Genomic DNA, 24,135 nt, shown 5'->3' with positions numbered 1-24,135 from the left:
TGAATCTTCAGCTAGCTTTTTGCTTCTTGAGCTCTTATTCATATTTTAGAATGAGAGCTCTTCTTTTCTCTGTTTCTGCTTATCTGTGGACAACACAGCATTCATATATACAGGAGATTGACTCAGAAGAACTGCATTTGAGCACTAATTCACAAAGTACTCTGATTTGTCACAGTATATACAGATTTCTTTGATGATTTGATTAGCAGTATTCTTATCTGAGATGTTGGAAACTCTTGAGTATCTGATATTTATATGAGAGATTCAATTCATTGACTCTGACTTGAATGTGGGAGTTATTACAGAGCAATTTGAAATATATATACTCATTCAGCAGAATTCTTTGCAGTTCTGAAATATATGAAATTGAAACAGATTGTTATCAAGTAGACAGAGATCTGTGCAGTATTCACTGTATATTGAGAGCCTCAGACACTCTACACTTCAGTTATACAACTGAAAGTTCAAATTCTTGAATAGTATGTTGATTTTGATAATATTGTCTCAGTTCTGTCTGTCTGCTTCTAAAAGCTTGTAATTAAATTCAGATAGATAGATTATCAACAGAGTATTCTTCTGATGAGTTTTATTTAGTCAGTCTAATATCTTGATTTAAAGTGTAGAATTAAGAAAGAGAGTATCAAATTGTTGAAAAATCAACTCTGATGTACACTGATTGTCTGAGCAGTGACTCATTCAGAATTGAAATTTTGCTAATATATTGTCATCTAATCTGCTGTGAATATACTATATTTGATTCAATAGTGAGTCTATTGCTTAACTATCAATGTTTAACTTGATATTCACTTTTGATTTTCACACAAAATATAATACTAGATCTTCTGCATACTTATCAAGAATTGAAAGCTTCTCTCTCAGAGACTTCTTATAAGATGCAGATATAGAGAAAACAGTGAATATAGATGTGCTCATCTCAGCAAACTATTATTATAGCTCAGTCATCTGCAGCACTTGCTGCTGAAGAATGTTTTATAGATCTAGATTATTATTCACTGTATTTGAATATGATAAATACTTGTAGATTTATTGATAACTCATTTCAGTATCTAAAGATATGTGATTTTAGAGAATGGAATATTTATAGATACTTGAGCTCTTATAAATACTATTTGCAGTATTGCAGTGCTAAGCTTATCAAGCTTCTTCATAAACACTATTTACAGTATTACAGTTTGTAGATACTTGAGCCTCTTTATGAGACAGTTGATTGTGTCACAGATATTTAGATTTGATGATCTATATATCTAATAATGAGAGCACTCAGACTCAACAAGAAACTTATATAACAACTAGACACTCAGATTGTGACGGGTTAGCACCCGTTAGTAGTTAACTTACGCAACCAACCCCCTATCGCCCGTTCGCCCTCTCACGTGCTCTCGCGTACCTACGAAACGCCCCTCTCCTCGCGATCCCGCTCCGCGCTCGCGTAGTCTCTAACGATTCCTCCGCGTAACCCCTAACATTCTTCCGCTCCGCGCTCCACTGCAGCGCGACCCCCGATATTCTTCCGTCCCGATCCTCCTTCTATAAGAACCCCCTCGTACGACCCCTTCTTCTGATCTTCTTTCTCTTTCTTTCCTTAATCGATTCGTAAACTGTTACCAGGATAGTGTCAAGTCCGTTGATATTGCCGTTGGAACGGATCGTACGAACTGCGCAGGCGGTACGAACGGTTTAATCTGCAACATCGGTAACATCTGCTTAATCGGTGGCACGCCCGTCACATTACGAATCGATTCATCTGTGTCGGCCCGAGTGCCCCGTGTTTACGATCGCACCTAGGTGCCCAAGTTAAAGTTTAAGAATAAGTTACCCAAGTCCTACGAAGCCGCACCACTGTGATAGTGCTGCGAAGAAGCCCGAGTGCTTAGAAGTCCACAACCGCGTGTCTGTGAAGAGGCCAGAGTGCCTACGAAGTATTTCCTCCAAAAAGAATAAGAACTGAACCTCCTGGTCTCCAAGTTACCAGGACCAAGAACCATGGCCTCGTACGAAAACGAGATGAATTACGAACACCCCTACGAACACCCTTCCGCGGGCGAAAACCGAAACCTCGCAGAAGACAACGCTGAACTCTGTAGCTTCCTCCAGCAGCAATCCCTGCAGATGGCGGAGCTCCAGCGACAACTGAATAACCTGAATACGAATACACCAAGAACCACGCAAGCACCAACACCCCTTATGTACGAAAGAAGAGAACGCCTCCCTCTCCTCGACAAATTCGCGGGAGAACTCTCGACCTACTTAGCCTGGAAATGGAAGGCGAAAGCCAAGCTTGAAGAAGATGGGTCTGTGATAGGCTCTCTGCTCTCGCAAGCTCGCTATGTTCATAGTCGGCTAGAAGGAGATGCTCTAGCCAAGTTCCAACCTTGGATCGAGTCGTGCGCGCACGAGATGTGCACCCCTGAAGAAGTCTTCCGCCAACTAGATGTCCTGTTCTTGGACCCTACACTCCAAGCGCGCGCGATGCAATGGTTGAACAGGAACCGCCAGAGGAACACACCACTGGCGAACTATCTACCCGACTTCGACAGCAAGATACGCGAAGCAGGAGGTCAGGACTGGGACGATGCTGTCAAGATCAACCTCCTGAGCCAGCATATTAGCTTTGAACTGCTCAAGCTCTGCACCTCGCACCTCATGCCCACGCGTTACCATGACTACTGCACCCACTTACGCCAACTCGACAACAACCTCGCACGCTTCCATGCTGTCCAAGGAAGACGTAACAATTATAGGCAGAACTACACGCCTACTAACGCGCCAACTGCACCAGCTGCCCCTGCGGACGCCATGGATTGGACCCCTCATGTGAGCACAGGACGACCAAAGATACCTGGCCTCTCTGGACGAGAAGTTACTGATCGAATCGCCCGAGGCGTCTGCATTCGTTGCAACAAGCCAGGGCACTTCGCAAGCCAGTGCACCAATGCAGTAGTTCCTGCCTCTACGCCGCGAGTGAACACAACTACGCCCACGAATGAACAAGGACAGGGAAAAGAAGAGCTCTCGCCCTAAAACGCGGACGAGAGCTCAAGGAGCAAGAAGCTAGCTGGAGGTTTGAGCAGAAGATGCAAGCGGACGCAATCATGGTCCCTGCCATTGTAAATAGCCTAGTCAACGTACGCGCAATGGTAGACAGTGGTTTCCTTCACTACGCTCTTATAAATACCCAGCTAGTAGAAAAGCATAAGCTCCAGCGTATCCCTTTCCCTGAACCGCGTAAGCTCAGTGGATTCGACGGCCCCAGAGGATCCGCCTCCTACAACATGGTAAGATTTAATGTCGATGTAGGAGGGCACGAGAAAAAGAACGTTTACGCATACGAAGTGCAGGACCTTGAGTACGACTTAATGCTCGGCCTGTCATGGCTTACGGAATTTGGAACCTTGTTAGACGCACGCAACCGTTGTCTTATTTTCCCAGGAAGCGACCGCGTCTATGAGAAGGATGTTGATAGGACTGCTGATCTCACTCAGATATCGGCAGAAGCGTTCAAGCTATTAACCCGCCAAGCGCGCGAGAAGAAGAACGTCCAAGTGTTCGCTGCTAGTATGGCGGATATCAAGAAAGCGTTAGAAAAGCTAGAACCTAAGGACCCCAAGAAGCCCCGCAAGGAACTCCCCGAATCGTATAAGGACTTCGCAGACGTGTTCGATGAAAAGGCGGCCGAAGAGCTCCCCCCCCACCGAGGACGCGGCATAGATCATACGATTGAGCTCATCAAGGAAGATGGCAGGGACCCGCAACCACCCTGGGGTCCTCTCTACAGCATGTCGCGCGATGAGCTCCTCGTCTTACGAAAAACACTCAATGGATTACTGGACAAGGGCTTCATCCGCGTTAGCAATTCACCCGCTGCAGCCCCCGTACTATTCGCGAAGAAACCAGGAGGAGGCTTACGATTCTGTGTCGACTACCGAGGACTTAACAAGATTACGCGAAAGGACCGATATCCTCTCCCGCTCATCAATGAGACACTCGAGCGGATAGGAAAAGCAAAATGGTTTACGAAGCTTGACATCTCCGCGGCCTTCTACAAGATAAGGATTAATGAAGGTGACGAATGGCTAACCGCCTTTCGTACGCGCTACGGACTATACGAATGGACAGTGACCCCCTTTGGACTAGCGAACGCCCCCAGCACGTTTCAGAAATATATCAACTGGGCCCTACGAGACCTGCTCGATGAGATCGCGTCAGCGTACATGGACGACATCCTGATCTTCACCGATGGATCGCTCGCTGAACACCGCAAGCACGTACGACAGGTACTTGACCGTTTACGAGAAGCAGGACTACAAGTGGACATTGACAAGTGCGACTTCGAGACCAAGTCTACGACCTATCTAGGATTCATCATTGAAGCTGAAAAAGGCGTACGAATGGACCCTAAAAAGGTGAAAGCAATCCTCAACTGGGAGGCACCTATCTCGGTAAAAGGGACTAGGAGTTTCCTAGGATTCGCCAACTTCTATCGAAGATTCATCAGGGACTTCTCGGATATCGTACGACCACTAACGGACCTGACACGGAAGGACGCTGTATTCCAATGGACCACTGAAGCGGACGCTGCTTTCAAGAAATTGAAGCATATGTTCACGACCGCCCCGATGCTGCAGTCGTTCGACCCAGATAAGCATACGATTCTCGAGACAGATGCTTCAGGTTATGTAGTAGGTGGAGCACTGATGCAATATGACAATGAAGGTGTTCTACGACCCTGTGCCTTCACCTCAAAGAAGATGTCGCCCGCCGAATGTAACTACGAGATTTACGACAAGGAGCTCCTGGCAATCATACGATGCCTCGAAGAATGGGAATCCGAGCTCATGAGCGTTGAGAAGTTCGAGATCGTCACCGATCATAAGAACTTAGAATACTTTACAACCACTCGCAAGCTCACAGAGAGGCATATGCGCTGGTCACTGTTCCTCAGCCGTTTCTCGTTCGCGATCCGTTACCGACCAGGGGCAGAAAACGCCCTTGCGGATGCCCTATCCCGCAGAGAACAAGATATGCCCTCTGACGACCTAGATGACAGGTGGAAGCACCGAGAACATCGGTTAATCGACCCCGCGATTATAGAAAGTCCCAGGCAATCAGATAGCTCCCGCGTACGCGTTAACCTGTCCCGAGCTCAGGAACCTTCGCTCGAAGAACAATGGAAGCAAGCAGCAGAGGCGGACGAATCCTGGCAACAGGCCGCGGAAGCCGTACGAAGCAAAGCACCTCGATTCCCCGCAGGCGTATACCCAAGAACGGACATCTCAGCATGCTCGATTGACGATGACAACTGCCTACGCTTTCGAGATAGGCGATGGGTCCCTAATTCAGAACCCTTACGAACACGGATCATGCAGGATATCCACGACTCGCCGATGACTGGGCACCCAGGGCGTGAGATCATGTACAGCATCATCGCCCGAGGATTCTACTGGCCGGATATGTCGAAGGATGTACGCCGGTTTGTACGCAATTGCGACCGCTGCGGCTCAGTAACAGCATGGCGTGAGCGCCGAAAAGGAATGCTAAAACCCCTGCCTGTCCCCGAACGAACTTGGCGCGATATAGCTATCGACTTCGCAGTTTCCTTACCTGAGAGCGGTGGTTCTACGAATGTCCTAGTCATTGTCGATCGCCTCAGCAAGGGCGTGATACTGCAGCCCTGTGACAAGATGGATGCTGAAGTCGTTGCGGACGCCTTCGTCAGGAGCCCATTCTATCGCATGCACGGCCTACCTTCGTCCATTGTATCAGATAGAGGCAGTCAGTTCGTGAGCGCACTTTGGACCCGCGTATGCCAGCTACTGAGAATCGAGCGAAAGTTGTCGACAGCGTACCACCCAGAGACCGATGGAGCCACTGAGAGGATGATACAGACAGTTAAGAACATCCTCCGAAAGTTCTGCAACTACGCGCAAGATGACTGGAGCGACCTGCTGCCGCATGCTGAGATTGCCATAAACGGCCGAGATTCTGCTACGACAGGTGTAAGCCCGTTCTTCCTTCTACACGGTTATGATTTAGAGATTCTGGACTTCCCTGAGACCCCCCGAGAAACCACGTACGCCCGCAGTCCCGTACAGGCGGCAGAGAACATAGTCAGCAAGCTCAAGAAAGCCCGCGAGTGGGCCGAAGCTTCGATGGCCAGTGCTCAACAAGACTATGAGGACCAAGCGAACACCAGAAGGAGTCCTGCGACCCGTTACAGCATAGGAGACAAGGTCTGGTTAGATCTCAAGAACATAAGAACGGACCGCCCCTCGCGTACGCTGGACTACCGTCACGCCAAATACACGGTAGTAGAAGTGCTAGGCACCCACGACTATCGACTGGACACCCCGCCTGGCATCCACGATGTCTTTCATACGAACCTGCTCCGACCCGCGGCCGAGGACCCGTTCCCTTCGCAAAAGACCTCCGACTGGCAACCACCTGCCATCGTAGGAGAAGACAATGAACTCGAATGGGAAATTGAAGCAATCCTCGGCGATAGAACCAATCGCCGCCGCCGCGAATACCTTGTCAAATGGGTAGGATACGATCGTCCAACCTGGGAACCCGCGTCCGCCATGGACGACACCGTCGCACTCGACGCCTACGAATCCTCGCTCGCCCCGGTAGGGGGGGATAATGTGACGGGTTAGCACCCGTTAGTAGTTAACTTACGCAACCAACCCCCTATCGCCCGTTCGCCCTCTCACGTGCTCTCGCGTACCTACGAAACGCCCCTCTCCTCGCGATCCCGCTCCGCGCTCGCGTAGTCTCTAACGATTCCTCCGCGTAACCCCTAACATTCTTCCGCTCCGCGCTCCACTGCAGCGCGACCCCCGATATTCTTCCGTCCCGATCCTCCTTCTATAAGAACCCCCTCGTACGACCCCTTCTTCTGATCTTCTTTCTCTTTCTTTCCTTAATCGATTCGTAAACTGTTACCAGGATAGTGTCAAGTCCGTTGATATTGCCGTTGGAACGGATCGTACGAACTGCGCAGGCGGTACGAACGGTTTAATCTGCAACATCGGTAACATCTGCTTAATCGGTGGCACGCCCGTCACACAGATCTTTTTTTAATATAATCAATATGCTTAAGTATAGAAACTGGTAATGAGACACTCAGATCTTAAATATAATCAATGCATTTGAGTATAGAAACTAATAACTAGACATTCAGATCTTAAACACAGATGAATTGATTTGTAATGTAACAGATATGCCACTGATTAAGCAGATATTATCAATGTTGTAGATTAAACTGTTTGTACTGTCTGTGCAGTTTGTACAATTCATTTCAACAGTACTATCAACAGACTTGACACTATTCTGATAATAGTTTATAAATTGATTAAGAAAAGAAAGAGAAAGAAAATCAGAAGAAGGGGTTGTATAAGAGGGTTTTTATAGATAAGAGAATTGAAGTGGAAGAAATATTAAAGATTGTGCTCTGAAGAAACACAGAGTAGAAGAATTATTAGAGTGTTAAAATGTATGTGATTGTGAGGTGGAATTGCAAGAAGATGTGGAAGAACTTCATGAGTGTGCATGAGCACATGAGCGCACAGTAGAGGGTTGGTTGCATAAGTTAACTATCAACAGATGCTAACCCATCACAATATGATTTTCTTATAACATTACTCTATAAAAATGACTTCAAATCTAGTTTCTATAACTCTGCTCTATAATATTACACATTCTGCAATCATTTTTATATGATAATCTATATAAATAATCTTTATATTATAGCAGAAGATTTGACAGATGCTGATTGACTAGTTAATATTCTTATCAATAAATTAGAAATAAAAGATTTGAAAGAATCTTTGAAATATTTGAATATAAAAATTGAATGTTGCTCTGATAATGTTATAAAATTGATATTGAGATGTTATATTGATTATTTAGTACAAGATTTCTGTCTAGACAATGCTGTCTCTGTCTCTATATCAATATTTGAGAGAATGAAGATAGATGATATCTCTGTATCAGAATAAAAAGAAGAATTTATTAAAAAATAATATTAATACAGAGTAGAGTGCTTGTAGTATCTGATAGTTAAATTATACTCAGATATTATATAAGCAGTATCTCTACTAGTACAGAAGAATACTGTGTCTATATCTAAAATATAAAGAGCTTTTTTTCACATTATATAATATCTAAAAGAAATGAGTAATCTAGATATCTTATACAAAGATTTCAAGAATAAGATTGATGAATTTCTCAATGTGTTATATTTACTGATAGATTATACAGATTCAGATTGAGCAGAATTGTTGAATAATGAATATAAATCTATCTTAAACTTTATATTCAAGTTAGCAGATGCATCAATTTTATGATGTTTATTCAAACAATTTTATATTTCTTTAAATTCAAATAAGATAGAATATATAGCACTCAGTGAAGCAGTATATAAAGTAATATGATTGTATAATATAATAATAGAATTAGAATTTATTACAGCAAAGAATCTCTTGTTCATCAAAGTAGATAATAAAAATTTAATTGATCTAGCTACTATTGCTGTGATCACAGCACACAGCAAGTATATTGATACTTACTTTCACTATTCTCACACACAACTGAATGAAGATGTTATTTCAATTAATTATATTTTCACTGAGAATATGATAGCAGATGAATTAATCAAATCTCTGAATATAGTGATATTTAGATATTTCATTAAATTACTAGAACTTTTTGCTGACAACAGTGAGAATAATTAAATTTCTGTATATAGCATATTTTTGAGATGATCTAGATTAAGATAGTTAGCATGGAATATTTGTAGGAACACATCATGCACATTGGCATGTGGGGGGGTGTTGGGCACTAGTTGCCCAGGTGGCCCTCCACCGCATGTGATTACCCCTATATAGTTAGCTAGCGACCACAACAATAACAAGATCAACCATCCCACATGTTGGCCCTAGGCTGCCTATCACGGACTAGCGTACCGCACATATATGCCTCAGCTGCCTACATAGTCTTCACAAAATCCATGAATCACGTGCTGGGAACAAATTATTTCTGTCTCCACAGATATGGCAGTGATTGACTGGGAAATTATAGAGTAAGATAGCCGCCAGCTGCGCAAAAACCGCTTTGTTCAACTCGATCCCCGATGTGGCGTCTCAGGATTTAGCTCGCTTCCATGAAGAGATCTTCCACGCTGCCCTGCACAGGAGATAAAAGAATTCATGATACATTGATGCCTAAAACCCGAACGAAGGATATGAACAACCAATCACTACCTACATTCGCCTTAGAGTGGAACGCAATGGTATTGTATAAAACGTCCTGGAATAAACAAAATGTAGTGATGAGATATTATGACGGAGAACCTTACACTGGCTGGTCCTGCTCTATTCCTAACGAGCCATCCTTTTTATCGAACCCATATTCCCGCTTGACCCGTTAGACATCTAGTCTGTTCTACTCCCCTGGGCTGTAAGTGGCACCGAAATGAGTCAAAATTTGGCCGTTACGCATTGTACTCAGCACGGATTGTTTAGGAAAAAGCGGCGCGTTATATTCGAGTTTACGTCCTTAACTTGAGCCCCTAGAGACCACCTCATACCCTCCTATGGCAGAGCAACAAACAATAAAGGCAGAAACACAAGTCAAAGAAAAAGCGGACGAGCAAGCAGAAGAGCAAGTGCAAGAGCAAACAGTGAGACGATTCTAAAATATGACTCATATCAAACGCTGACTGGCTGTTAAAACTAGAAAGTTTACGACGTGTGGATGCGCGCAGACGGATTACATGAAGGCGAACCAACTGTAAAATGGATATTCTTTAAAAATGGATTCGTGTGAGTTCATAAGAGGGATTGGGCCACAATTCTCATGGAAGGATGGGCAAGTGAAGCAGAGAGGTTGTTCTATGTCCCACTGTGGCATTCTTGCTAAGTGTTAGGTCCAGAGATAAAATTCACTAGAGCTTAAGTTGGGTAAGCCCAGTTGATGGACACCTCGCATCATATCCTCGCGGCCGATTGTGATGGTGAAGCAGCAGTCTTTATCGCCAGTTGGAATCAAGGCTGTTATGAAGCTGGAAGTTTCTTGGCCCCGTTCTCTCTCTGATAACCACTGTTGGCTTGTCTCAACCCCTTTATGCATAATATGGAACAACTTCTTGATGCTTTTGGGTGGTATGTCGGAGAACACAAGTTGAATTTCTGCGGAGCCAGTGATTAACAGTGTAGCTAGTAAATGAAAACATTTTACTCATGTCGCTTGTCTCCTATTTCAAGTTAGCCTCACATCAGTTATCAAGATGAATAAGGTGCTCTACAACCAAATCAAAACCTGTTTGAGCACATTCTGTTCGTGGGACAGCCAAGACAACAGCAAGGAAGAGATGATCGTCTGCTTCTTGAAGCTTCAGGTATCCACGACGCGCTCGGGCATTTCGCCATGCCGTTTGTTTGGAAGTTCCCCAAACGAAGTTTAGACGGTCCGGCAACAGGTCTTGATCACTATCGTCAATCCTATCGTTCTCAACTGCCCCGCTTTATTGTCAATCTTAGCAAGGGTTTTGACCCGCCTGTTAGTATTCCGTGCAACCCGTTATGTAGCCTGAGACACGTGTTGCTCCATAAAGCTGAATCGGATGAAAGCATTAAATGGAATGATGTGTACTGGAATGATATGGGTTGGAATGGGAGCGAAATATATGGTAGTGGGGTTCCCCACGTGGATGGAGAATGTGACTTTGGCGGGCGTATTCCATACCATTCCATTCCATCGTATTTCATCTCATACTACAAACTACTGACAGCCAAGATCGATCAACACACATAGTTATTGGCTGTCGGAGTACCCAAATGCATATCAGGCACACTTAATTACATGGATACATTCAGATTATGCACATATTTCAAGCTATTTCAGGATAGCCAGGTTGGAACATTCTCACACAACTCGGTGTGATCAATGCCATGACCTTGCATCCTGTGGCACATGTGGATGGGATGGCGAAAGGGAAAGCGACGTATAGCTCTGAAAGTGTAAGATATCCTGCATATTGGTTCACTGGACGACAGATATATAAGGAGGCATGATGCCCTTTGGCTTGCCTAAACTTTTGTCTTGTCAATGACATTCAAGTTCTCATTCGCAACTTGATCCATATCGTACTAGTCTCAATTCTCAACCCATCCAACATGGAATCACTTCAGAAAGCGGCCAACAATTCACCTTCTGCTTTGCAAGCCGCCAAGCCTTCGCACCATTTCAAGGCTCTGGTGGTGGCCCGTCGCCCAGGGTCGGTGTTGGCGAACTGGAATCAGTCATAGTCGACTTGGTCAAAAAAGCTTTGTCCGACCCAGGATCATGGCCTGGAGGGCTGCCACCTACTCCCGCTTTTTCCATCAGACCCCCCACGCCACCACTTGATGCAGTTGAACTGGAGAAGCGGTTGGTACAGGCCGCTGGCCTTGACATGGTTCGACTGAAGCAGTTGATGGTCAAGCTCAACCACGATGAATGTGCTTCGGTTGAGCTGTCTGTGACAACTAAGCCTGCCCTGTCTTGTCCAGCAAGCAATGAACAGGGGGAGGTCGTTCAGGTTGCAGTTAAAACTGATCTCAACAGTCCGATCTGTACTACCCCAGACGATTTCAAATCATTCGAAAAGTGGGCCTCGATACCCCAATTCAAGACGGTCGTGGAAACGTATGAGCCACAAGCCAACCCCCTTCCGTTAGAAGATGGCTGACACGGATCTAGCTGGAACAAAGAAACATGCAAATACAAGATAGCAGAGCCGGTAGAGACCAGCAGTGGTCTGGACAACTATGCTGAATATGCATTTGTTGTCCGTGAGCGTGTTGGTACGTAATGTCTTTGCCTAGCGGACTGAGACCATACTAATGGTATAAATAAAGCGAAATTCTGAGGTGACGCCCTACATAGACATCAAATCGGAAGGCCTACGTGACATCCTGCGTGTGGTGCTGCACGAGATCAAAGCTATTAGCCTGATGGAGGACAAGCCATCGGTAATTGAGACTGAGTGAAATCTCGAAGAGAACGCTGACGTGGATTTAGATCGAGCAAAACGTCCTTTTTCATTTCCTCCCGGAGCTCGACAGATGTGTGGAGAACACGGACAACAGTTCGGACCATGACTCGGCACATACGGAGCATCTCCGCCGCCAACTCAAGCAGGCATATGCTTCTATCTCGCAGCGTCTCGAATCAATATTGCAGTACGGTCATATTACATATGACCTCCTTTGGGCGCTTTTCAAGCCTGGTTGCCATGTTTATACCACATGCATCGGCACAAAAGAGCCGCGATGTGTCAAATTCGACGCGGGAGAAGAAGTAACCCAAAATGACGAGACGTGGTTTAATCTCGAATGCCGATTTCTTGATTATGACGGAGTCGAGTTCGGTGAGGCCGGAATCTTTCTACGTGTGCCAAAGTTCCGAGGGTCAAAGCCGATTACAACCCTTGAGGCTTACCCTCTCCGCCACCATCCGAGTCACGAGCGGGTCCGAAAAGACCTAGTTGAGAGAGGTCAAAGATTTCGGGATTTGGCTGGCTCGCACATTCAGCACTGTAAAGGCAGTGCATTCTTTGTGAGCAAGGGGAAGATTTTCAAATCAACATCAACAACCGAGTAGCAGTGGACGCTGCATTTTTCCATGAAATGCAGCCAAACTACTCACGACCGTCACTCCGCGATCTAGGGGTCAAGGACAAGGGTGGAATTGCTGTTTTCGATATAGGTGCGATATTTATGGAGGACCGCGAGCGAGAGAAGGAGAGGATGCAAGGAGACGGTGTGGAGGCACGAAAGCTGAGAGAGACCGATCTCTTGGTCGCCTGCCCAACAGTTTGTTGTTTCAGTTTCAAGGAGAAAACGTTCTGTATGTGACACGATTGATAATGATTGAGGACCTGCTAATGTGATTCCAGTGGAGTGCTCAGTTAGTGCTCTTAGGGACGTAACCTGGTCACCTGAATCATTCGACTGCCTGCAAATTCCGCCAGAGAACAAGACAATCCTCTTATCAATGGCAAAAACCCGCTTGGGTCTGATACCGACGGTACCCTTTGACGACGTAATTGATGGAAAAGGTCAAGGACTCAACATCCTTCTGGAGTATGTCAGCGAATTGTTTATGTGCTATATTGAGGTTTCCGTCCTAACCCGTGCCAGTGGCCCACCTGGCGTCGGAAAGACGTTTACGGTTGAAGCAGCCTCGGAATATTTCAAGCTGCCTCTCTATTCGGCACGAGCCAGTTGTGGCGCTGATTGTGGCCTGGCTGATTTTCCCAGATATCCGCGGGCGAGCTCGTTGTCGACCACGGAGATTCCAATGCGCTTGAGCAACAACTTGAAACTGTATTCAAGATCGCTAAGCACTTTAAAGCCGTGCTTCTCTTGGATGAGGCAGATGCGTTCATGGAGCAGCGTACATCTTACCACGGTACTCACAATCGCCTGGTGACCGTTTTCCTCCGAAAACTGGAATACTATCAAGGAATTCTTTTCTTGACTTCGAATCGGGGTATTCAGTTTGATGATGCAATCCTTAGTCGGATCCATTTAATCATCAAGTATGAAGATTTGAGCAGGGAATTTCGCAGGGGTCTCTGGTCAACTTTTCTGACCAACGCACGTACAGTCCAAGGACCTGCCATGATCGAGGAGCACGACCTCCGACGATTGGAGTCTTTAGCTCTCAATGGACGAGAAGTGGGTACCAGAGCCTGCTTTGCACTTCTCACTTGCTGACTAACATGAACTAGATCAAAAACATCACAGCAATCGCACATGCTCTCGCTGAGGCGGATGCTAGCTAAGTGAGCTATAAACACCTGGAGTTAGCCGCGGAATGGAATAAGAAATTTTCGAAAGAGTTCGGCAGACAGGAGATGTGTATTTAGTAGCAGTATACCTGGGAAACTCATGTAGATAATTTCGTTTCTCGCGGTTGTCGAGCGGTTCAGCTCTTATTGCGATATTTTGCTTAGTACACGACAGTCAATAATATCAGTCCTGAAGCATTATAGTTGAATCCACGTTTTCTTATGATTCATCGCATCACACAAAAGTCAAGTCCGAGAGCCAGAATTAGATGATGAACTCGTGATTGTCAACGCATATAGAATCGTATATCACCTGAGGCCAGTAGGTGCAGTAGAGAAGCGGGGATCAAGAATTATAATAGATAGAAATCCTGACATTCATGCAGATGCAGGCCGGAAATGCTTCATGCTTTATTATCATGTATAATTGAATTGCTACTGCAATAAAAATAAGCACCTGTCCTCACATCACACAGAGACATTTTGAATGAACTGAGAGAGCAGCCTCTCTCTATCTTTGATAAAGTCTTTCAGGCATGGCAGCAGTGACTCACAGAGTTCACACTATAGCCTCACTATGAATGACCATATGTTGGGTCAGAAGCAGATGCACAGTTTGCAGGAACTGAGTCTTCTCAAGAGTTGTCATCTGGATTCTGTTCCCTTCCTTTGTGTATATAGAGAACTCTCCAGCTTAGCACACCTCTAACAGTATAGTCTCGTCCTATTTCAACATCCACCGCGGAGACTAAGCTCACCATCTAACAGCAAGATGTAAAAATAAACATTTATTCGCAATTGCATTAGCAATGCATCCATTGGATATGTTATTTCCTTTAATCACTGCTTCAGAATTTTTTTGTTTGTTGATTGTATTTTCTCAATACTGTAATGGGTATGAGGGCTCTAGGGGCCTAAAACCCAAGAACCCTGATCCTGGGTAATACCAGTGGCTTCCGGTATTCAACTAATAGTTTAATTACGAGTAATTGACAATGTAGATAACTAGTTGTCTATCATTCATCATGCGTGAGGGATCAAGTGGCATTGCAAGGTGTAGCATAATATGTAGAATGCAACAACGAAAGCTTCAAAACACAACCAGACCGCCCACGAGTCTTGCGTTCCCTCAATGACTTCTTCGAACAGCAGCGTTAAAAGTTGCTAACGGCGTATATTCGCAGGATGTCGTAATGGCCAGAAAAGTTGCTTGTTCATTGAAAAACGTTGGTTGAATTTCGCGAGCAGGCAAAGTTGTAACTCGTACAGCTTTCCACACTAACCTCAAAGGTCGACCCTTAATTACTACTCCTCATTACCCCGTAATTGATGCGCAGTAGGGTCGGGGTTCCGCAGCAACAAGCAGATATATAGAGCAAACATTTTACTAGCTGCCGTCACCGCAATCTGCACGAACACCCACACCACAAGCTCAGCAACCGTTACTGCCATTATCGACGTGAATATGAGGGTTCCAGCCACGTAATATACTCCCCAGGCAAGTTGGACGGGCCAAGCTTCGTCTGCACCTTGCACCGCAGAAACGCTACCAGTCGACATCGGATCCAAGTCGCCCTTTTCTCCTCCTCGCCTCTTCGCGAACACGGCGTGTACAAACGCTGGTAAAATACCAATTATGCACCAAGTAACCGCAAACACAGGGTATATGCAGCCTAGAGAGCTACGCTTGGAAAATATTTCTACAACTGCCAGCATCCCATATGCTGTCAAGAGAAGCAGAAGGCTCGCGCCCACGCGCACGGTCGTCCAGATGCTCGAGCGCACCCCAACATTGGCGAACATAAACCCATTCAGCCAGTGCAGATATCTCTGTACTTGAGCACCGTCAAGTTCACCTACGACAGTCGGCTCGAGTCCCAGAGCTCTAACAACGACAGCAGCCGCAAACGGTAAAGGCGCGGATACGAGCGCAATTCGTCTCTCAGGCCACGCGACGTCCTTGAGAGTCAATGGGATTAAACCCATGATTAACGCGGTGGCGCCGAATTGCTGCTTGCGCGCCTCGTCGGCGGATTCAAGGGCGCAGATTGATGTCTTCCAGCAGAGTTGGTTGCTGCCGCTATAGAAATAGAACCATGGTTTGAATGGAGAGTACACGATGGCTTCGGTGGGAGGGCAAGTTCTGCCATCTGTGATTTTGTCGGCCGCAGAGACGGTGAGGGTCAGGAGGAGGAGGATGGAAAGGGGGAGGATTTGGGATCTTTGGCCCATCGCAATTTTGATTATTAGCCTTCTCACCCCTCAATATTTCGGTAGCTCGCCTAGAAAAATGGAAGAGTTTCGGATGGTATATCAAAACTTTGCGGAGAGATTACAGGCACTGTTTCCCGCAGAAACACAAAATGCCAGGAACGTCGGAAGCTGGGGATGCTCAACGGCTCTGCACCACGACGAGCCTCCCTTCAAAGAGAAAACTGAGGACGCCTGTTACCCAATTGGATAGGATAGGTTAGTCTGTCTGCGTAGCTGCATTTTTAGAAAAACAAACAACTGGTTCTCATGGGGTATCGATCAATCATTCTATGCCTTGGCCCCGCTTCTTCCCTATTAAAGGCGCTTGGGGCCAAAGAAAAAAAAAGGAAAGAAGGAAAGAAAGGAAAGGAAAGGAAAGGATAAGAGACAGGGGCATTCGGAGCCTAAAATAGACTGATTTTAGTATGCAAGACCCGAAGCTCTAATTCGCTAGCAGCTTGAGAAGGATCCCTCATCAGCATGTCTTCAAACGACGGGGTTTTGCTTCTGGACTTCTTGAACTGTTTAAGAGCCTGAAGCATTTTGAATAGATAACTGTTTTCTTTGTTGCCAGAGGCTTCACAACGTCATGATCATCCAACACTGCTCTTGAGTATCGGCATGTGTACATCGGAGCATTTCTGTGGAATGGTCACGTTAACCCGCTGGCTTCAGCCTCATCCTGCGGGATCCCGGGATCCTTGCCAGTGTCTGCTAGTGACTTCGAATACGATTCCGTTGATAAAGTCCGTCGTTTGGCCAAGAGGTTTGCTCCTGCACAAGATGAAGGTTTCTTGCAAGGAATCTTGCAAGGAAAAACTCATGTTGTTAAATCACTTGTCATACAGAATCGACGTATTCTTCATCATCCTTCAAACAACCTCTCAAAAGGATTTCCGAAGATTTGATTGGCTTGATATATCTTGCCTCTGTGTGCCGAATCAGTTCTTCGACCACGCTTAGAAATATCGTTAGTGAGAGAGAATGATTCGGGCTGCCATGGACGAATCGTTTGACCCGTTGAGATAATCCTGAGAAGCATGTGAGCTGGGCGGGGTGAATTGACGAACCTTCCACCTCCATCAAATCAGAATTAAAATTTTTTGTTTGGCCGTCACACAATGCTTTCAGCTGTCGAGTCACTCGAGCGATCAGTTTGCCATGATTTTAGGAGAGTCATATTATCCAAGTGTGCAATCTGGCGAACTCTCAAAAAAAGAAAATCCGATAGGTATCAATGAGCTCTCATCATGCCCGCATAGCATGACATGTGTATGACGCTTTCACTGCAGTGGGTGGCCTGGAAAAAATGTGCGCCTCTATGTAGGGCTGCGATGCAAAATGAGTATTAGATATGTGGAGCAGATGCCGATGTCTCATTGGGGACGGGCTGGACGGAACGTTTGAAACCCATCTTCTCAAACCCACAGCTGTTGGCAGAATACCAATTGGCTGGGAATTCCAGTAAAGTTTACGCGCGGGGTCTCGATATCTTTTGTTCCACAATCTGCTTTGCAAGCGTGATGTCTTACGAAATTTCAGATGATAGTTAAACATGCTTCTTACAAATACCTCACAACGAGTGACTCCACTTTCAGTATTGATCCATTTGACGTAGTAGAGAAACCTCATGTTGCGAGTCTCATGGTTTTTGGTAGAGATGGACATTTGTATCATTATCGCAGCTATCTAATATCACATATCGACTCCAAAAGGGTATATGAATGGCACTCGCCCGCTTGAGATACGTGAAATATAGCTCATGAGATAAACACACATTTGGGCAAAATCATGATTCGAGTCAACCATTGCGTAACCCCATTTTTAGCTCTCCTTCAAAAAAGCTTGAATCTGGAAAAAGTTGTACAAGTCTGCACTTCAAAGGAGGTTGTGTCCCCAAGCCCAGATGGGCCCCTTCGAAGTAATTTATATTTTGATGAATCCAGAACCCTGCGAATGAACCGGTTATCCGGGACCGACAGAAGGGGCGATTAATCCGAAGGTTTCTGGGGGTTTGTTCTTTCTGCTGCAAGCTATTATTTTCAAGCAAGATAGGGCAGCACAGTTCCTGTGCTTTCGTAGCATATGCAAAAACTACCTCCAAAGATCTCAAAAGCATTTCGCAAAGCAACCTCGGGAGGTTGTGATTCCGAACCAACGCCATATTTAATCTTACTGATAATCAATACAGATTGGTGACACATCTTGGAACGGCACTAGCTGCCGGCGAGAACGAAATGGGGCAGAATCACGCCTTCTTCCCTGTATCCAGCAGCCATAGACGCTTTACTGCTTGCGGGCATCTTGATAACCGTGTGCCGAACGAGACCGCTGTGACGCTTCTGATTGGCTGATTTGAAACAAATGCTGAGTTCTCAGCCACCGTTGGGTCTTGGCAGGTACGGTGGTCCCTTCTGTCCAAGATGGCCATGATGATAAGATTTCGAGAGCGCCAACATTGAAAAAATAGATGGGTCTTTTTGCCTAGTATCATGGCCCTCTCCACAGGGTCTACCCACTGCCGTTGCACCGTGTTATCCGCGGAGAAACCGATTGTCCAACCAGGCGGAATATAAACTCCCGCTGTCGGGCCCGGCGTCCTGTGAGAAGATTTCTTTCGCCCGCTCCAATCCGTGATGTTTTGACTGTTCACCGTCAAACTCGGCATGTCGCAACCGCGAAATGCCCAGGCCTGGAACTCTTGACTCAGCTCAAGGGCCTCAGTCTTTTTCTGGTCATTTCTTCTCTCATGTTTCCCTCGTCGATTCTTATATAGAAACTGCTTGGCTGCTCCCAAAGGGTTTGGTGGTCCGATCCAGGCCTCTGAGGGAATTTCAACCTTCTTTTTTTTTTCGTTGATTTTTCCTTTATTTTATTTTAAAATTTTTTTTTCTTCCCTAAAACTTTTCTCCTCTTATCTCATTTTCATCATTCTTCCACGCTTCCATTCATTCTGAGAACTAAATCTGATGCCTGTGCCCAGCTTGTACGATTGTGACCTGGATATTGACAGGCTTCTCAATCGTTATGTTCCCTATCCTCGATGGCATCTTGTACCCCGCCCCGTGGCCCACTTCTTAGGCCATAGGACAGAACCACCAAGAAAACCAGGCAATGTCCTTATCATGCTCTGGTCTGTTGTCGGTGTATTCTCTGGGCTGGCCATCGTTTCTGCAGTAACAAAACATATTCCCCTTTTCCAAGAACATGGGCATTATACCATAATTAACAGCTTCGTGAGTCGACAACCCATCCGGATAACATCAAAATTTTTCATTTGTTCACTCCAAGTCCCTTTCCTATAACCATTGTTTCAGCCAAAAGCTGGTGTCATCTTAGTTTTTGATTTGATTTGTTTCATTCTCACTTCGGTATCAATAGTGAGTTGTTGACCGGTTTATCAACAGGGTGCTGCCGCCGTGCTTGAATACTGCTCTATTGATTCTCCACTTGCACAACCTCGAAATGCTTTTCTAGGACAAATAATCGCATCGATCATAGGGGTCGGGATCGCAAAATTGTTTGCATTGCATGCTTATGCAGAGTCTTGGTTCTGGCTTGCTGGACCGGTAGCATGTGCAGTCGCTGTTGCGGCCATGATATTCACAAAAACGATACACCCACCCGCCGGAGCCAGTGCGTTGTTGGCATCCATAGACCCGGGAACTAGACGTCTGGGATGGCTGCTGATTCCCCTTGTAATGTTAAGCGCTTCGCTCATCCTCGTCACAGCCCTCCTGCTTAACAACATCCAGAGACAATTCCCTTTGTACTGGTGGACTCCGGAAAGCCTTCGACCGGCGGAGAGGACGGAGAAAGATCTAGAAATGACATCCTCCGATGACGACGAACGTACACCCACAGGGAGCGCGATAATAACGAGACAGTTTCCAAAACAGGACCAGATGATAATGATACGGGGTGGGCGGGTGATAATGTCGGATGACCTTTTCCTTTCACCTGAAGAAATTCAATGTTTAGATCGGTTGAGCAAACGGATATAGATGGAGAAAACAAATACAGCTAGAGCTTTCCTTTTAACAAAAAAACTATATAGAATAATAAATGTAATGATTTACGACCTTCATATTCTGGCGACCACCGCGGGGTTATCTAGGTATCCCTGACACCGCAAATAATCCAAATTCAGTCATTAGCATAACGAATGCAATTCCTATGAGACAGAAAATTCATACCTACTATCTTTGGATCAAGATCAGAATGGTTGCCTGCATTCTCAATGCCTGCAACACGGTGCCACTCGAGGCCAAGGCTATGTCTTCCCCACCTCTGCATTTTCATTGTGGATTCTGGACCGACTACAGCACCCTTCTTCGATAAATTACCTCAGCTATAGATGCCTCACGTCGTGGTTTGATTTTGCGCCATCCACCACGGCCCCTCAAGGTGGAATAATTGACGTCAAGAGGAACTCAAAGCGCCCAACTTGGAAAGCTCCAGCTCCACGTGATGGGCCGTGGCGTCTTACTAAGCCACGTCAAACTCCACTCAACCTTGACAAAAATTTATCAACTTCAATGTCAACCAACATCATCACTCCAACTCTCTGCTTTGCTTTTAACGAGTTTCCTACCCGGTAGCCAGAGACTCTAGGCCGCCTCCCCCTGTTTACCAAAAGTCGTCTATGTTTGATTTTGTGTTAAAAACTAGATTTTTCTGGGCCCTTGTTCATCCCACTATCAGGTCCTTTTTCTATCGATAAGGCCAAGACCCCGCTATGTGTGCAATTCCCCTCCCAATATTTTTCCGCTAATTCGTTTTTGATATTTTCTGTCTTTCCCCAATATCGACATAGATTGTCGTATTTAAAAAGAAATTTTCGTCCTGTTCCGTCGAGAATAGTTAAGCATATTTGCTAACGATATTGTCAGCTCTTTTTCTTCTTTTAAAAGAAAAATCTGGAAATATTAATACTTTGATTTTAATTCAAGTACCACGCGAAGAGGAGGCAGGAAATCACAACAATGGTATCAGCGTCGAAGGCTGCACGTCAGGCCAAGCGTGCTGCGGAGGGAAAAGATGACAAAAAGAAGTCCGCCACATCGAGACTGTCGTCCAAAGTCAACTCAAAAAACGCCTCTGAAGCCTCATCGGTGAATGGGGAAGAAGAATATGTCCCCGAAGAGTCGGCAACCTCCGCAGCCAAGCTATCCGATGTCAAGAAGTTGACTTCTCAGGTAGACAAATTTGGCTTGTCGGATCGTGTGACGACTGGTGTCCTTGCATCCCTTCCCTCCAGCCGTGATGTCAAGATCAACTCCGCATCTCTCGTGTTCCACGGCAGGGTGCTCATTACCGATACAATCCTCGAGCTTACGTATGGCCGACGATACGGCCTCTTGGGTGAAAACGGTTGCGGAAAGTCGACATTGATGAAGGCCATTGATAAGCGCGAGTTTCCCATTCCCGAGCACATCGACATTTATCTGTTGAATGAAGGTGCGCCTCCAAGTGATCTGGGAGCGCTTGAGTGGGTTGTCAGGGAGGCAGAGAACGAAATGAACAGGTTGGATAAATTAGCGGAGGAGATTTTGGAAAAAGAGGGACCGGAGAATCCGATCCTTGAGGACCTATATGAGGTGTGTAATTTCAACATCGCCATTTACCGTCTATTTCGTTTTTCTGAGTGCGAGTGCGAATACTAACTTCTCTGCTTCAGCGTATGGAAACCATGGACCCTTCAACTTTCCACACGAGAGCATCCCTTATTTTAACTGGTCTGGGGTTTAATAAAAATACCATTAAAAAGAAGACAAAGGATATGTCCGGTGGATGGAGAATGCGTGTGGCTTTGGCCAAGGCTCTTTTCGTCAAACCATCTCTACTCCTTCTCGATGACCCTACAGCCCATTTGGACCTCGAAGCTTGTGTGTGGTTGGAAGAGTACCTGAAGAAATGGGATCGCACTCTCGTCCTCGTTTCCCACAGCATGGACTTCTTGAACGGAGTTTGCACCAACATGATTGACATGCGGCAAAACAAGCTCATCTACTACGGTGGTAACTACGATGTTTACCACAAGGTTCGCCATGACCAGGAAGTCAATCAGATGAAGGCCTATCACAAGCAGCAAGAAGAAATCGCCCACATCAAGAAATTCATCGCATCCGCTGGTACATATGCTAATCTTGTCCGACAAGCTAAATCCCGCCAGAAGATCCTCGACAAAATGGAGGCAGACGGTTTTATCCAACCTGTCGTCCCAGACAAGATCTTCACATTCCGTTTCGCAGATGTCGAGAAGCTTCCGCCCCCAGTTCTCTCCTTTGATGACGTCACATTCTCCTATAGCGGAAAGCCAGAAGACAACCTCTACGAGAACCTCGACTTTGGTGTGGATATGGACTCCAGAACCGCCCTTGTCGGACCAAATGGTGTTGGAAAATCAACCCTTCTCCGCATCATGACAGGCAAACTCAGCCCCACCGGCGGCCGAGTCTCACGGCACACCCACTTGAAGCTTGGAATGTACAGCCAGCACTCCGCAGAGCAGCTCGACCTCAGCAAATCCGCTCTCGAATTCGTCCGTGACAGATACCCAGAGAAGAGTCAAGATTACCAATACTGGCGCCAACAGCTGGGCCGATACGGATTGAGTGGTGAAGCACAAACAGCCCTCATGGGCACTCTCTCAGAGGGCCAGAAGAGTAGAATCGTCTTCGCATTGCTCGCAATTGAGGGGCCGAACATGTTGCTTCTAGACGAACCTACAAACGGTCTCGACATACCTACCATTGATAGTCTAGCTGACGCTATCAACGCATTTAGCGGTGGTGTTATAGTTGTTTCCCACGATTTCAGGTTCGTAATTTTTTATGATTGTTTTTCCTCACCTTCAACCCTCTCGAGTCGGAACCCCCACTAATAATATTTCCCCAAACCATAGACTCCTGGACAAAATAGCGAAGGACATCATGGTCTGCGAGAATAAGACAGTTCACCGATGGGACGGTTCCATCGGAGAGTACAAGAACTACCTACGAAAAAAGATGTTGTCGGCCGGACAAGTTTAGATAGATTTCTTTTCCTATTTAAGTTGGGATTTGTCTCTTTCATAGCTGGTGGTTATCATCTATCACTTACTGGCTCTGGCTTTTAGCATTTACAAAACGAGTCTGTTATTATTTGCGGAATATTGGCCAAGCACCATATGGGAAAGGGGCTCAATTGTTTTTCCTTCTTAAAACTACATTGAGCCAAAGAAAAATCCACGGTACTCTTTGTTTCAAGTTAATTTTGCCAGCCTTCTTGCTGTATATGTTCCAGCACCAACCACACTGGGCATACTTTGTTTTCATCCTTTCTTTCCCTCTTACCCTTCTGTTTATTCTATAAACGAAGAAAGAAAACAAAATATTTCAAGAGGAAAAAAAAAACAAATATATTCGTACTTCGATTTACTCATGCCTACTGCCATTCTGACCCACGTATGTGTGAATGATTACAGAAAACAGGAACTCACCTAACGACTACCACGTACTGTACAAACTGTTTACACAAGTATATCAGAATCCAAGCCACAGCCAGCCCCAGGGCTTACATAGATAAGGCATCGGAGGTAGTTGTTAATTATTTAAAACAGGTAAGCTATCAGGGAGCATTGCATCATAACTATATTATTATCCCGCATACGAACAAAAGGAAAAATCCTTGAAATCCCCCTCCACAATTCTTTTTCCAATTTATTTGCAGCAGCAGCCTGCTTTTATTTACCCTGCCCTTTATTTTAATTTTCCGCCCCAGCAAATTTATAAGAAACCAAAGGGGCCCCATCGTCATAGGAGGAAATGCGTATGTTCTGATAAATTTGATCGTAGCATCATACCACATACAAGATGAATTTGACTATCTTGACCTTTTGAAACGCACACCAGCTGCTTTCGACTATACATGTGTTGTACCTCTCTCGGTTGATGTTGTTTACATCGTACGGAAGAGTCGGGACAACCCTACTGAAAGCCGGAATGGGGAGCATGAATATCACATGCGGATCCCGAAATAGGTGC

General features: G+C 45.6%; 6 protein-coding genes across 6 annotated transcripts; 2 read left to right on the top strand and 4 right to left on the bottom strand.

Annotated features, from left to right (window-relative positions):
* Nucleotides 1–9,613: 9,613 nt before the first annotated feature.
* Nucleotides 9,614–13,849, top strand: HCBG_01981 (uncharacterized protein; the record flags this gene model as incomplete). The annotated part of the gene is made up of 12 exons (XM_045429030.1): nt 9,614–9,700; nt 9,757–9,842; nt 10,288–10,417; nt 10,834–10,958; nt 11,140–11,706; nt 11,761–11,864; nt 11,947–12,032; nt 12,082–12,618; nt 12,696–12,909; nt 12,959–13,233; nt 13,323–13,742; nt 13,796–13,849. 12 exons carry the CDS (start codon nt 9,614–9,616, stop codon nt 13,847–13,849), a joined length of 2,685 nt encoding a protein of 894 aa, XP_045290816.1.
* Nucleotides 13,850–15,160: 1,311 nt separating this feature from the next.
* On the bottom strand, nt 15,161–16,087 carry HCBG_01980 (uncharacterized protein; the record flags this gene model as incomplete). The annotated part of the gene is made up of 1 exon (XM_045429029.1): nt 15,161–16,087. The coding sequence occupies one exon, from the start codon at nt 16,085–16,087 to the stop codon at nt 15,161–15,163; it is 927 nt and encodes a 308-aa protein (XP_045290815.1).
* A 673-nt stretch (nt 16,088–16,760) lies between these two features.
* Nucleotides 16,761–17,776, bottom strand: HCBG_01979 (uncharacterized protein; the record flags this gene model as incomplete). The annotated part of the gene is made up of 4 exons (XM_045429028.1): nt 16,761–16,913; nt 16,955–17,037; nt 17,179–17,239; nt 17,675–17,776. 4 exons carry the CDS (start codon nt 17,774–17,776, stop codon nt 16,761–16,763), a joined length of 399 nt encoding a protein of 132 aa, XP_045290814.1.
* Nucleotides 17,777–18,356: 580 nt separating this feature from the next.
* On the bottom strand, nt 18,357–19,274 carry HCBG_01978 (uncharacterized protein; the record flags this gene model as incomplete). Its single annotated transcript, XM_045429027.1, has 2 exons — nt 18,357–18,931; nt 19,166–19,274. 2 exons carry the CDS (start codon nt 19,272–19,274, stop codon nt 18,357–18,359), a joined length of 684 nt encoding a protein of 227 aa, XP_045290813.1.
* A 369-nt stretch (nt 19,275–19,643) lies between these two features.
* On the bottom strand, nt 19,644–20,410 carry HCBG_01977 (uncharacterized protein; the record flags this gene model as incomplete). Its single annotated transcript, XM_045429026.1, has 2 exons — nt 19,644–20,068; nt 20,305–20,410. The coding sequence occupies 2 exons, from the start codon at nt 20,408–20,410 to the stop codon at nt 19,644–19,646; spliced, it is 531 nt and encodes a 176-aa protein (XP_045290812.1).
* Nucleotides 20,411–21,093: 683 nt separating this feature from the next.
* Nucleotides 21,094–23,428, top strand: HCBG_01976 (ATP-binding cassette protein; the record flags this gene model as incomplete). The annotated part of the gene is made up of 3 exons (XM_045429025.1): nt 21,094–21,708; nt 21,789–22,930; nt 23,016–23,428. The coding sequence occupies 3 exons, from the start codon at nt 21,094–21,096 to the stop codon at nt 23,140–23,142; spliced, it is 1,884 nt and encodes a 627-aa protein (XP_045290811.1).
* Nucleotides 23,429–24,135: the final 707 nt, after the last annotated feature.

This window comes from Histoplasma capsulatum (genome assembly GCF_000150115.1).
Source record: "Histoplasma capsulatum G186AR genomic scaffold supercont2.2, whole genome shotgun sequence".
Lineage (NCBI taxonomy): Eukaryota > Fungi > Ascomycota > Eurotiomycetes > Onygenales > Ajellomycetaceae > Histoplasma > Histoplasma capsulatum.
This window is presented reverse-complemented; position numbering and strand designations above follow the sequence as displayed.